The sequence below is a fragment of the Apteryx rowi genome, unplaced genomic scaffold (assembly GCF_003343035.1).
Source record: "Apteryx rowi isolate R43461 unplaced genomic scaffold, aptRow1 scaffold_57, whole genome shotgun sequence".
NCBI classification, from domain to species: Eukaryota; Metazoa; Chordata; class Aves; order Apterygiformes; family Apterygidae; genus Apteryx; species Apteryx rowi.
Window position 1 is genome coordinate 1,596,450 of NW_020450838.1, and position 14,695 is coordinate 1,611,144.

At 42.9% G+C, this 14,695-nt stretch overlaps 1 protein-coding gene across 1 annotated transcript in view; it reads left to right on the top strand.

Annotated features, from left to right (window-relative positions):
- SEMA5B (semaphorin 5B) overlaps positions 1 to 14,695 on the top strand; it is a 135,165-nt gene that overhangs the window by 56,169 nt on the left and 64,301 nt on the right. Inside the window, exons 5-7 of the mRNA XM_026082200.1 lie at positions 10,678 to 10,776; positions 11,513 to 11,726; positions 14,306 to 14,591. Of these exons, the coding sequence (XP_025937985.1) occupies positions 10,678 to 10,776; positions 11,513 to 11,726; positions 14,306 to 14,591 (599 nt within the window). The remainder of the gene's footprint in view (positions 1 to 10,677; positions 10,777 to 11,512; positions 11,727 to 14,305; positions 14,592 to 14,695) is intronic.

Genomic DNA, 14,695 nt, shown 5'->3' on the forward strand with positions numbered 1-14,695 from the left:
ACCACACCTGTATGAGCACTACCATATGGAGCAAGCCATTTCAAAGGCCCCCTGTCCAAGTTATTAGACTTGCACTGCATGAAATTTAAAGGTAATTTGACTGCTGGAGAGGACGCAGTGTGTGACACCTCAAGGTGTCAGACCAGAAGTAGCACTGTGTGGTGGGGCTGAGGCTGGTCAGGTCAGCCTCAGTACTCTCAGGACTCAGCAGTGAGCTGCTGGAGTTCAGCCACGTGGGCTTGTGTTTGATGCTTGTCTGCAGTTAGACCTGGTCTTGTATAAATCTCGTGAACATGAGGATTTAATCTGTTAGCACAAAGCAATTCTTTTCAGGTAGGGTATCAGAGAGTTCCTCAGGAAGCAGGTGCACTCTGGTAAACTACAATTTAAAGCAAGAAATGTTTGAACCAAGGCCTTCTATCCCACAAGTCTGGAGTTTGCAGATATTTCTGATCTGAACGCAGGTCCTCTTCTGCCCCTTTTCTGAGAATCTAAAACAAAACCATGTATCTGAAAGCAGGGAATACTGTGAGTTTTCAAATGAGTAGTTATTGGTACTGCACAAAAACCTCTAGGCCTCAGCTGAGAGCAGGTCCTACTGTCCTAAATGCTATACCACAAAGAGTTTTTGGTCTAAACCAAAGGAGTTTGACATAGGATAAGAGAGGATAAACATTATCTTTGCTGTAGACATGGACAGTCAAGCACAGACTGATTGTCCCAAAATGCCAGTGTTTTGCTGAGTTCCAGTTCAGTGCTTTAAACACAGGACTATATGCTCTTCCATTGATTATGTTCATTTTATATATTAAATTCCATGTGATTGCTGTATTAATTTGTATATACACGAAAAAACTAGCTTGAATTTTGCTGGATGGGCAGCAGCGAGCTTCATGTAATTGGGGAGAACAGGAGTACAGGTATCCTAGAACATCTGTCAGAGTTTTGCATAGGACTACATTATGCAGGAAAGCACCATGGATCCTCCCAGGCAAACTGGGTTAGGTTAGGTAAACACCAAACGTGACCAGCCACTAGAAGAAGAACCCAAGTGAAGATGGACAGAATTCAAAAACTCCAAAACCCAAGACATGGGAATTTCTTCTGTACTTTAAAATGTGTACTATAAAGAGAGGGTTTTGCTCTTTTCTTCCATTATAAAGTTTGTAAGACTTATATAGTATTCCATTGTTCATGAAGTATTTGAATTTATAACCCAGAATTATTTTGTCAAACTACAGATAAAACCCTACGTGAGATTCCATGCACTTGGCTGAACGTGTTCTAGGATAATTTCAATTTATCTTTTTTATTGTCATGCCAAAGGAAAGTGATGGCCTGAGCATCTTTGCTGCTGCTGCCTCCTCACGTCTGTGACGCAAAGAGTTTGCCAGACATTTCATGAGGATAATCCACTGAACAGCTGAGTTTGTGCTCATTGTGATCCAGCACTTAAAATTGTTCAGTGGGCGCGGTGGCCCTGGCTGTGCAGTTCTGAGGAACAATAATTAATCAGATTGTTAGACACTTCTTGACATACAATTAATGGCAAATAGAGGTATTGCCTAAAAATCTGAGAAGAGGACATGGAGCTACAAAGAAAGGCAGAAGGATTCTGCAATGGTTAAGTAAACTCAGATCTCCCAAGTCCATATCTTCTCTAACCTGTGTGTGTCCATGGACAAGTCACTGTTGGGGAGTCTACACTATTCATTGCATTGCAGAGAAACAACTTAGCATTAGCTGCAAAAATAAAGAGCTTAGCCAGCTGGTGAAGAGCTTGACTCCAGCTAATAAGTTCAGCTCTGACCCAGTACCTTTGCCCTGGGCTGGGTGAATGCATCAAGCGAGGACAGCACTAACGTGCATGTTTTTGTTCCTGCTCTGCAGTGGTGGTACAAGAGCCAGGGCTTTGTCTGCTTCAGTTCTGCGTTGTCAGAACTTGACTAATGGCAGTTTTCTACCTTGCACAGATGATTTGATGATAAATATGTTATGGATTGTCAGGCACTTAGATATGTGGTGATGGAGGCTAGAAATAAGGAGGACCTTTGGCTCTCATATTAATTCATGGTGTAGTCTGCGTAAGTTATATGACTGATCCATTTTCCATGCCCATTTAATAATACATGTATTTTTAGGGTGAGGTTTTCAAAGCCACCTGGTATATTAAAATGCCTTATTTCCCTTCATTCTTATGCCTGTTGAGTATCTAAATCAGATTCCTCCCGCAGCTTAGAAAATCTATTCCTAAAATGCCTAGAGCTTTACCATAAGGAAAATAAATAGTGCAGGAGTTAAAGCCACAAAATGCATACATGTTCAGTATTTCATCACAGAAATATAGTTTTTATGGCATGATGGTTACTCCACATCTGATTGCCCATTGGCTACAGAAAAGGGAGATGAGAAATCCGGGTCCCAGATTTAAGGCTAGAAGGCACCATTAGGTCATTTCTTCTGACACCTTATGTAACTCTGGCCATACATTTCACCTACTCATTTTTAAATTGAATTCAGCAACTTGTGTTTGGCTACTGCACCTTTTCCAGGAAGGCAGAAAGTTTTGAATTGAAGGCCTCAAGCAATGGGCATCCCACTGTGGGCTTTGCTAGCTTGTTCTGATGACTGATCACCTTTACTATTAACAACGTGCACTTTATTTCCGGTTTGAATCTGGCTTCAGCTTTTACTGGCTGGGTCTCATTCTGCCCTCTCTGCTTGATTAAAGAGCCCTTTAGTTACCAATATTTATATTTGTATCCTCTTGTCAAGTCAGTTCTTATGTTTCTTTGGTAAACTAAAAAGCTGAGTTCTTCAAGCCTCTTGCTCTAAGGAATTTTTCTGCTGCCCTTGAATATTTTTTGTGTCTGTTTTCTGCACACTCCAATTTTTCTCCTGTATTCCCTTGTCAATCTCTCTAATGCCTGAGTGTGATTAAAATAGTTTTCCACCTCTTATTCACCCTCCTCTGTTCATGTACCTAGCAGTTTCATAAGCTCTTCTGTCATAGGAGATCGTGCAGAATTGCCTAGCCACTGTGACCACTAAATCCTTTCCACAGGTGCTAGTTTCAGGATGTATAATCTCCTGGCCTATACCTAGAGGCCTTTTGTTCCTTGCTCTTTAATGTATAGTATCTTACAGAAATGTATTTTGTTGGGCCCAGCTCACCAACCAGCCTAGCATATATCACTATTTTGGCCTCATTGTTAATTGTCTTTTTCCTAATCTTTGGGTTATCCACAAATGTTTGTTAGCTATGACAGAGGAAAATGTTGATACTGGACTAGTACCATCCCTTCTGGAGCCCTACTAGAAACTCAAGTTTGTGAAAGATTTCTCACTGAGGCCTTTTTTTAGTCCAGTAATATATCAGATTTTAATCCATTTAATGTATATGTTTGTGATCTTAATTTTAAAATTAACTGTCTGTAGTATGTCATGTGGATTTAAACACCTCAGAAAAGTCTCTTTCATTTATGGTGTTACTTTTATCAACCAAAACTTGTAAATTCCTCAAAGAATTATATCTGCTTTATTTTCCATGTCTCTGTAGATCCATGCTGGCTTCCATTAGTTATTTTTCATATTTTTGCAGCATTTAATAATTGAATCCTGTTTCCTAATCAGTACCTTAAAATCCTCCCCTGAAAACACCCACCTTACTGGTAGACAATGCAGAGAACAAAACCAGTGTCATCCTGCCTTTCTTTCTGTCTTCCAAGTGATATCACCTGGAGGGTGTATTTAAAATGAGTGATTGATAGAGTGGCAGGGGAAGAGGTCCCACGAGGTCAAAATGTATTTAATTTCATTAGAAGTAGCTCAGCTTCTAGTTTTAATTAGTTTGTCTCTGCATAACAGTCCATATCTACCACATCTAAGGAATTTTGCCTGATATGCAAAGTTGTGGCTTTCTAAACATGAGCTCTTCGGTCTTTCTCTTGGCTGAACGTAGAATTATTTGATAACTTTCCAAAAGCCGCACACTGTCATTTCAAAGAGTGAATGGAAACCGTTTGTGAAAACAGCAATGATCCGGGTCTACAACATGCTGTCCTAAGAGCTTTGCTTGCGTAGCTCTCGGTAGTGCTGGAGCAAGAAGAAGGATGATGCCATATAATGGCTCTGGAGCAAGAAAGACCACCAAGAGAAATGCTCATAGGCAGTCCATCTACTGGCTGTCCGACCATATTGCCAGTATAGTTTCTTCCTGTTCTTGGATGATGTCCTGATGCAAGGAGTTCTTATGGTTCACATGAGGTTACAAAGAAATCCTAGCCCAAGGTTTAAACTGGGCTTAAGGCTTAAGGCTTAAGGCCAGCTAACTGGGTATGGTGTGGGGATCATGAGGCTAATGGAAGAATCTTCCATTTCAGACCTTCAAGTGACTATGCATCAGACAGGGGCTGTTCCGCTGGGACTCTAGGGCAGCGGGCAATCTCCATGCCCCTTACAAATAGTAGGCATCCAGATATGACAGGCACCATATAAATCCCCAAGCAGAGAGGTGTAACTGGAAGGCTCTCAGATCTTTTTTTCCCTTTATAACTGTTTCTTGAGTTCTCATCCTACATTTCTAGTACTTTTGCTAAGCTGTCAATGCAGAAGCAGCCTCCAGATTTGATCTGAAGTCCATTAAAGAAAATTTGGCTGGAAAAATCATTAGCAATTCTCTTTGCTATCTATTGCACTCCAAGGAGAAAGATAGCTTGGTCAGGCTATTGGCTTGAACTGATTAATGGAATTGTGTGTCCAAAGAAATAAATATAAACATCTGAAAGCATGTTAATAACACTGCTCAAGAACTTGCAAAGTGAACTTTTTTTTTAACAAATTGGCATWAACTGCAACAAATAAATTGAATGTTTGCTGCACTCTAAAACAAATATCTTTGCATGAAGTTCTGCTGGTTAATTCCCTGTACTGCAGGTTATACTTCATAGTCAATGTACCTAGTTTTATGATAAGAGGCTTTTTGGATAGCTAGTGCAGGTAGAAAGTACAGCTAAATGGACCAGAGGATCCCATGGCTGAGGAGCAGGGAGAGCAGTGTGGCCTCCCAGTTCAGTGGAGAGAAAGAAATCCTCTCTCTTCCCACCGTGAATGTAGACAGCAGGAATAATCTGGCTGCTGGCAGTGCAGGAGCCCTCTCTGAGTAGAGCGGCTGGGGTATTACCGCCTGAGTGATTGGTTTTGTTTGATTCACTCCAAAATGACTCCCAATGTGGCTCTGACTTTCTCTTCTGGCAGGTTAGAATAGTCCTGATGATTATGTTGAGGCAGAGCAGTGGGTTCTCCTGCCCCATATGTGGTCTCCTGTGCTGGCCAAATCTGGCTACTTCAGAATAATGTGCAGGAAGATTTGCTTCAGTGGGGAACAACCTGCCATCCATGGTAAAATCTTCTGAAACAAGAATTCCTTTCTTCTGCACTGTCTGGATTTTTTATGGCAGTGTTGATGTAGCCAGGAGGAGCTGAATGTGAAAGAAGAGCCAGATTTGCAAGGAGAGGTAATACCCTGCCCCGGCTGTTACAGCTGGGAAGGACAGGCAGGCTTGGGGTCACCATTCACCAGGTCTTTGTAGGTTTTTAAGAAAACTTGCTGTTTCAACTCTAGATGTCCTCCATATACATTCCCATCTACCTGTTTTATATTACTATGCTCTGGCCTCAGTGAACACCTGGCAGTGAGTTCTGCAGATTAATCACATGTTATGTAAAACTATTTTCATGATGCTGTAGTCCTGCAGGAAGGTCATAACTATGTATCTGCCAGGTTTCATCCTACTTCTCCTCTCTCCAGCCCTGGCCTAAACCCTAGATGAATTCCCTTATTCTGAAGAGTTTGCATTTCTTTGCTGAGGACAACAGACCATCTGAAATATCTGTTTTCCTGATATAGCATATAACTGCATTTTTAATCTATGATTAAAATATCTTGGTATATGATGAAACAGTGTTATCTAAAAAAAAAAAAAAGAAGAGGGAGATTTCTGAAAACAGAGCTTTAGTGGTTTATTCAAAGTAAAGGCCAATTAGAGCAGTGCCTATATTCAGTTAGACTTTCAAAGAAAAATACATCTGTACAATGAGATTAAGGGCTTATAACATTTCAGAACTCTCATGTTCAGAGATGACAGATGAAATGGCTCGAGAAGCACCTACAGCTGTCTTATTCGCAGTATCCTGAAAATGTCTTTTTGAATTTTACCTTAAACCAGAGCCAGCAGGAGTTCAGCCCCTCCATTTGCTGGTCTGTCCACACAAACGGAGTAACAGGGTACCGCACTTCATTTTGGGGTTGAAATGTGCTTTCAAAGCATCCTGACATCCGTATGTGCTAGAAAGAGTTCTGCTTTTAGCCACTGTGGTGGGCATTACACCATTCACAGAGCAGACACGTTTAATGCTAAATGTTACAAAAAATAAAATAAACCAAAATGGGCTTAAACCGAGGGGAACAAAACTGCAAGAGGGGAAAGGATGGGCTTCAGTAAAGTTTATTCTCTTAGTTGCAGTGAGACCCTGTGCCCTATGGAGCTGAGCGTTAAAAGTCATGTTCTGTTGCTTTCTAGAAAACAAGGTCTGTTCAATTTAAGGCCTTATCTCCAAAAAGGAGGTAGTACCAGATAATTCTGAGGAAGGAGCAAGAACCCCAAAGTGGGAGCATGGAATTCATGAGAAAATCAGAGATATACTTAATGCTCTGGCAGTGAGCCATAGGATTTATCAGCTCTGCCATAAATTTAATAGTAATCCCAACTAATATAACTGGGTTATTCTCATTAACCATATAAACATCCAGTCTTCCCCCTTTATTTAAATCCTCAATCTCTTGATCCCAGTAATATCTTCCGGTGATGAGATCTGCAGACTGATCATACACAGATTTAACTGGCTGCTCCATAATGTGAGAGCAGGATCCAAATATTGTCTTGTCTGGACAGAGCTGGAGTTCAAGTTTGCCAGATTTTCGAACTGTATTAAAATCCCACTGGATTTTGCCTGCTGCACAGCTGAAGTTTTCTAACCACATGGAAGAAACTGCACTAAATAGCTCCTATTTTCTCTTAAGTGTTTGTGAGATCATATTACTAACCAGTTGCCTCAGCTACGAATTGTTGTAGAGAGCAGCATGTTGAATGATTTTCGGAGCAAATCCAGGCTGGTTTAAAGAGCGCAGAGAGGAGGCTGTTCCTTTCTAGTTATTTTGAGAGTAGGGTAGAAAAGGGATCTAATGTAAATCTCACCGACACTGACAGTGTCCCGAGAAAAATCTTGCAAACTGGAGCATTTAAGTGGTTCAGCTTCTTCCTTGCTTTTGTTGGAGGCTTTCATAGACTGAGCTGACCGACAGTGGATACAGCAGTGACAAAGACCAGTGAGTGCAGGATCCCTCTTAGGGCCAGGCAGGTTAGAGAGGTGGGAACTGGTAGTTAAATCTTCGTTTTTCTCTTTCAGGATTTCCTCTGACTCAGTGTGTCACCACGGCAAATCCTTTTGCACTTCTGTGTTTCAATTTACCCAGCTGAGAAGACAGGGAAAMCAATGCACATTTGTTTCAGAACATTAGTTAATGCTGTGTAAATTGCTTTGAGGCTCGTGGAAGAAAAGAACATGTTATCATTGCTCTTCCTCCAGAAGTRCGGAGTGCTGTTACCATCGTTAGAAAGGCAAGGCCAGTGAAAGCACCTACGCAAGGCCTAGGCAGTTAATTCCTAGGGATACCTCTGGTTGGATATGGCCCACACCTAGCAGCGTCATTATCTAAGCAGTGTAGGAAACATCTGCTGGTTACCCCCATTTTTGCCTTTACAGCCGGTGAAATAATTAGTGGGCTTGATACATCCAGTTCTGTGAAAAGTATCAGCTGTCAAATGTTTCCAATCTAACCTCTCATCCATCCTGACTATGCTCTGTGCTAACACAATTGGGAATGGGCTGGAAGTCACAGATGAAATAATCTAGTACAGGATCAGGCAGCAGTAGATATCCTTGCTCAGTATGATCTCTCTTGTTTCAATAAATAACCTCTGCTTTTGACTGAATGGGTATAAATAAAACCATGCATAATTAAGCAAAAATAATACAACATTTTACAAGCTTCCAGCATCTTTACCAACCTGGGCTGCTGTGCCTTGGAGTAAAATGTGCAACAGATGCACTGCTGCCTGCAGACACCAGAAGACCATCCAGCATGGCCTCGCAGACAAATTCTTTTTGTGCGCTGTTTGCTCAGCTGAGAAAATTTTTATAAAAATAGAAGGTTGGGACTCTGTAATATAGTTCTGTGCAAAGAAGAGGAGTCTGCAAATTAGAATTTTAGATTACTGCAGAACAGGATTTTATTCAGCAAAAAACTGAAGTACCTCTGCAGGAAAGAGTCCAGCAATGTAAATGGCGTTAGCTGGTTTAGGTCAGATGTGAAGTTCTGACTCTGCAGATAGCAGGGAACGTTGGAAGAGGTGGGGGAGCAGGTGAGTACTCTTATTGTGGGGAATTTGGATGCAGAGCTGCATTCTGGGTTAGATGCCAGATCTTAATCATATTCTGAAAAGAAAACCTGGTAGGGAGAAGAGCCTATACGTTACTTCCTCTGTAACATCTCCTCCTCAACAATTTCTGGTCCTTTGCAGTTAAATACATAGTGGTCCTAATACTGTGTGGGACTGAATAACTATGATCTACAGAAGCAGGAGTTACTTCACCCACTTGTGAAATGCAGACATCCTTTGGGTGGGGTATGATAAGTAACTAGGCCCACAGCGCAGCGTAACCATGAAGGGAGAGGGAAGATAGGCTGGCAAGCCCTTCGTCTTATCAAAGGAAGCAACGAGAGTGAGGCCTCTAGTCTCAACACACAGCAAGTGGGACCTTGTTTCTCAAGGCCCTGTTTGATAGATTGGTGCACAATAGCCATGACTGATCTGCTTCTGAAATATGAAGTGCTGGATCGATCCAGCTATGAATTTAAGGTCCGGTTCCTGGGTGCCAGGCATTGCGTATCTGATCYCTGATGTCCCTGCTGAGAATTAAGGCTGGTGGCGCCTGCTCCGTGGCACTCTGTAGGCTCTGCTGGGGTTGGGTGACTGCTCCCAGGCTGGCTCTGAAGTGCAGGTTCTGCGATCTTCTCTGTTCAAAGTGAGCCCCCAAATGTCGTGCCTGTCCGGTTGCTTGTCCGTGGCTAACACAGGTGGTTTCTCCCTRAATGCCATCCTTCAACAAGTTGATTTCCGTACAGCAAATGAAAGGAGATGGCACTTAATCCAGCTAAGCAAGCCTCTTCCATTCCAGATGATACGGAGTGTTTTTACACTGCTGAATTTTGCAAATGAAGTCTTCAGGGAAATGATCAACAGTGTGGAGCGCTGTGAGACAGGGAAGCTCGCAGAGTGATTGCTGCTTGCGGGAGGAGAAGCGGTGTCTGCAGCTGTAGGCTCAGCTTAGTGGCAAATTATGATCTATTGGAGGGAGGAAAGCAAAGCGGACAGAGTAACCCAGCCAAGGCTGTTATTTTTTAACAACTTTCCTTTTCTGTTTACAGTAGAAAATAAGTGACTTTCTTCCCTTAGAGCCCTGTGAGTGCCAGGCATGAGCCATTGCTCCTGTCCTTTCCTCTGAGCCGGAGGGCCGAGCCGGAGCCCAGCGCAGGCGGTCTGGTGCCTGGCACGCAGGACATCTTTCACTGGGGCTGTCAGCATGAGCCTGGGGGGCCGGTGGCTGTCAGGTCCCTTGCACCGCACGTGAGGCTTGCGCAGGGGGCTCGCGCTGCCCTACGTGGCCTCTTCTGCCCCGCTGCTTAACATCCCCGGCAGTCGSCTGGCCTGACCTGCGATCCGCAGGTATCTGGATACAAGGCTGTAGGGTGAGAGGGAGACTGTGGCACTCTCCAGCAACTCGGAGGAGCTTTTTGGGAAGACCCACCTGCAGCCTTGTGCTGTCACCGCTACCCCATCGTGGGACGACTGGAGTCCCACACTTATGGGACTGGCATGTTGCAGGAGCTGCCTGTTTGAAACAGCGAGTGGTCATGCAGTTGAAAAGAGGGGATTTGCTGTCCCTCAYTGGCCTGGCCTGAAAGAGAAACTCCTTCTACTACGGAAAATCCTGAGTGCACGATCCTTACAGGAGGCAGGGAGTAGGAGTCTGTTCAAGCAAGTGATTCTCGTGACCAGCCTGGTCTATAAAGCAGAAATTCCTCCCGGTTTTCCTGCTAGCGCTGGTGCGAATTATAGTGCAAGCAGAGCCTCTGCCTTCCATTGGGGTTACAGACAGTTTGGGTCTGGGCTGTGTCGTCAAAGCTGCAGCATTACTGGGAAAATTAGGTCGGGACTACCCTCATGAAGAGAGGGAGAATTCCTCCTCCAAACTAAGCGGAGCATAGAAAGAGCCATTTGTGTAGTTAATCCAGAGGCAGCCTGACGGAGAACAGCTTATCCAGAGACTGTGTGTGCAGGGCTATGATTCGAGAAGTAACCAGCAAATTGGGCTTGCTTGCTCRGACTGCCAGCTCCCTAGAGCTGGACTCTGCTGCAGCACTTGATGCAACAAATCCTGGTCCTGGTTAGGCCTAACGAAGGTGTATTCCAGCTATAATACAGGTAAATGCATTTTTGTGTAATGAATAACCCCACAGTAAAGAGCCTCTGTTTCTGTCTTGTGTCCCTATAGGAAGAGTGCCAGAACTATGTCCGGGTGCTGATTGTTTATGGCAAGAAGGTGTTTACCTGTGGTACCAATGCCTTTTCGCCTGTGTGTTCCAGTCGACAGGTCTGTTCTGCCTCTTTCRCAGGGATGGGGAGGGAGGAGGAAGAGGGCTGGATACGTACCCTGGGGAAGGCCAGCCATGTGGCAAGACATCGTGGGTGCAGAGTATGTTCCAAAGGTAGCTGCTCTGCAACCGTTTTGGCTTTTTTCTTTGGGCCCTTTGGGGACAGTGGGTGTGCAGATGGGGAGCAAAAAACCATGTTACAAATGAGCTGGATCTGGACAATGTGCTGCTCGTGTAAACCTTGGCTATCTTGTTGAAAATGGGGAACGTAGACAGAGTTCTTCCTGACCTGAATACTTAGATGCTTCCTTCAAAATAAATGTCAAAACTCTCTTTGGCTTCAAAGGAGGCAGGAGCAAGTCCAGAACAATGTTTGTTTTTATTTTTTTATGCCAATATACATTCAGAAAGCATCTATGGAAGATTAGAAACCTGTGCTAGCAGCAGGAGCAGCTGATTACACTGAGTGGGTTGGGTCCTACAGGCTTTACTGGGGGGGAATTACCCTCCTTACAAAGCCATAGGATCAGTGAGCCTCAGGCACAGCTTCTTTCATTGGCATATGATGGATGTAATGATCAATTTACAATCATCCTGGGCATTACTTTCTTATAGCTGCCCATTTTTTTTAAATCAGGGCTTTGCTTTTAGGTACTCCTGGGCAAACTGAATTCTCTGTACTAGTAAGAAAGCCAGCTGATCTTTAAATTCTCTCCTCTCTCCTTTTAAATACAGGTAGGAAATCTTAGCAAAATCATTGACAGAATTAATGGAGTGGCTCGGTGCCCGTACGACCCCCGTCATAACTCGACAGCTGTGATTACATCACGAGGAGAGCTCTATGCTGCAACTGTAATTGATTTCTCTGGACGAGATCCTGCTATTTACCGCAGCCTTGGAAACGTTCCCCCACTTAGGACAGCACAATACAACTCCAAATGGCTCAATGGTAAAGTCATGTGGGTCGTATCTGAGCAAGAGGTGTATTGAAGTCAACTTGGCAGGCTTGTAAATCTTTCCCTCTGTTTTCTTATTGGAATCCAGAGTTATGGTGGGGAAGGGTTTCCGGTGCAGTAATCAATGCAGCTTAGAAGTTTAAAAATAGCCTGGAAGGATTTCAGAGTAGTAGATTTAGAATATGGAAAGTGGGTCTTACAGGCTGCTTAACATATATATAGGTCTCTGTCTTGTGAGATGACCAAATACATCATTTTAACAAGAAAACTACTCAAAGCTTGAAGATCAGATCCAACTTAAATAGAGCATCGTATTGCTGACCCAATTCTGCACAGTGCTGAGCACCCTCTACTTCCATTGACTCAGCTGAAGATGGCTGGTATSAATGCGAGATCAGTCCCAAAATGAGAAATTTCAGAGTGAGTTACGTTCCATGTACAGCCACGCTTTTGCAGATTTATAGCTTTTAGAAGCAGCTGTTACCCCAGTGTGATAATACCCTGCATCAAGCAAGCTATAGAATTTCACCCAGTAATTCCTGCATGGAGTCCACATCTTCTGACTGAGGCAAAGCATATCTTGACTGGACATACTGTAGTGATGGAAACCCCATATTTCCCCTTTCTCCCTTGGCCCAAGTAAGTTGGCYGGATATTCAGAATCTTTCCACTGGCTTTCATGACCTTTCAATCAAATGTGTGAGCAGTGTGAGTGTGCACTCTCTGGAGCTTAAAGAGGCTGAACTAGGCTTCGGCAGACAGTTGTATATAGACTGAAGTCAGTATGGAGAACAGCAGGTGTAAGAGAAGGATATCATCAGGCAAGACTGTGATGTTAGGAGCAAGAAGCAGCACAGCTCCTACACGGTTGTTAAAACTATGTGCCTCTTGTCTGCACAAGAATGAAGAATTTAGAAGGAAGTCAAATCGGAACAGGGGAGTTTAAAGAAGGACACAGAGAAACTGAGTTTCTAGTCTCTGGTCAGAAAAGTTAACATGATTCTTGGATTTATAACCATGTGCAGTATTGGTGATATAGCAATATTTCATCCTCTTCTGATGGCCATTTTTCAACAAGAAGGAGAAAACTTGAAGATGATTCAGAAAAGAGCCATAGAGTGATTTGAAGTTTGGAAAGCCTGCCTCACAGTGAGAGCCTTAAGGAGCTCAATTTATTTATCTTTCTGAAAAGGAGATAAAAGGTGATTTGTTCATGATATGGAAGTACTTACATCAGGAGAAGATCTCTGGCAGGATAAAGTTCTTTAATCTAGCAGACAAGCCATAACAAGAGCCTATGATTGGAAGCTGAAACCAGCTAATGTGAAATGGAAAAAGAAGTGCAGGTTGCTACCAGGTCTTTAGTCACTGAAACAAGTCTCTGAGGAAAGTGATGGATTTGAAATCATGTGAAGTTATCCAGTAATATTAGGTCTCCTTCRAAAGATATGGTCTAATTCAACTCTTAGTTATGGGATTGGGTGGTGRAATTATGGGGTGAAATTCTCTGGTCTGTTAGACAGAAGGTTGGACTGGCGATCACAACAGTCCCCTTAAGGTTTGCAATTTGTTCATAAGTARAAGTTTGATTGGAGATGCTTTGCAGTGCCCTCTCCCCTTTGTATCATATTCTGCCTCCTAAAACTGCCTTGTAGCAGCAGCAGAATCTGCTTTCCCTCTCCCTCTGCCGGACTCTGTTCTCCTTTTACTCTGAGGCTGCAACATTAAAGGAATTTTGTATTTTTTTTCTTCTTGCTTTGAGCATTACTCAGAAGTGAACATCATAAAAGCACCCTATAAAACCAACAGGTCTTTTTGTTGTTGTTTAGTCAAATATTATTCATTGGCCAATCTTTTCCCTTTGCCAGAGAAACTGTTGGTATGAAAGGCTGTACACTTTAAAGCCTTGTTTAATACCCAATTAAAATATTCACTTCAAACCAATTCGAGGTTCTTTTCAATTCTTGTGAAAATAATAACAATTCTGGGAGAAAAAGAACTAAGGAGAGCTTGCTTTGATACTGTCAGTTTGTGGTGTGGTTTTGTTTTACGAACAGAAGATAATCTTGTGTGCCTAGAAACTGGAAAAGCTTCATGATAAAAGCCAGATGTGATTGTGTTAGAATAGGTTGAATGTTTCAATACAGCAGTCTAGGGAATTGGGCGGATGCAAGCAGCATATTTAACACAACATAAGGTGCATTTCAGAAGTGAATAGGTGGAGGAACCCAATGGGAAGGCTTTATGTTGTAAAATGAGTATAAGTACAGAGAATAATCCTACATATACAAAGTGTTGAACTCTGCTTTCACTAAAGTCAGTAGCAGCTTTGCCATTGAAGTAGGAAAATGATGGGGTCTTTCCAAGATCTGAAAAATGGAACTAGAGCTATATCCCCATATATCATTATTCTGATCTACTGTTTGTCTGTCCTCTGCTGACTGAGAACTCCCTCTGGTCCCAGCTTTGACAGCCTCTGTAAAGAGAGCTGGTGGTGCAATGCATTTGGCGAGTCAGTGAGCATGGATTAATTTCTGACCTGTATAATTCTCTTCACATGTTTGTTTTTCAGAGCCTAATTTTATCGCTGCCTATGACATCGGTTTGTTCACCTACTTCTTTTTCCGTGAGAATGCGGTGGAACACGACTGTGGGAAAACAGTGTATTCTCGTGTGGCAAGGGTTTGCAAAAATGACATCGGGGGGAGATTTTTGCTGGAGGACACATGGACAACTTTTATGAAGGCCAGACTGAACTGCTCCCGGGCTGGAGAAATCCCCTTCTATTACAATGAATTACAAAGCACCTTCTACCTTCCTGAGCAAGACCTGATCTATGGTGTCTTCACCACTAATGTGTAAGTTGTGCTGGTTTTACTGCCCTTCTATCCCCAGCAGTCTGAAACTGAGAGTATCCTCATTTCTTAGACAGTCTGGACAATCATCTTTTGAAAGATCCTTT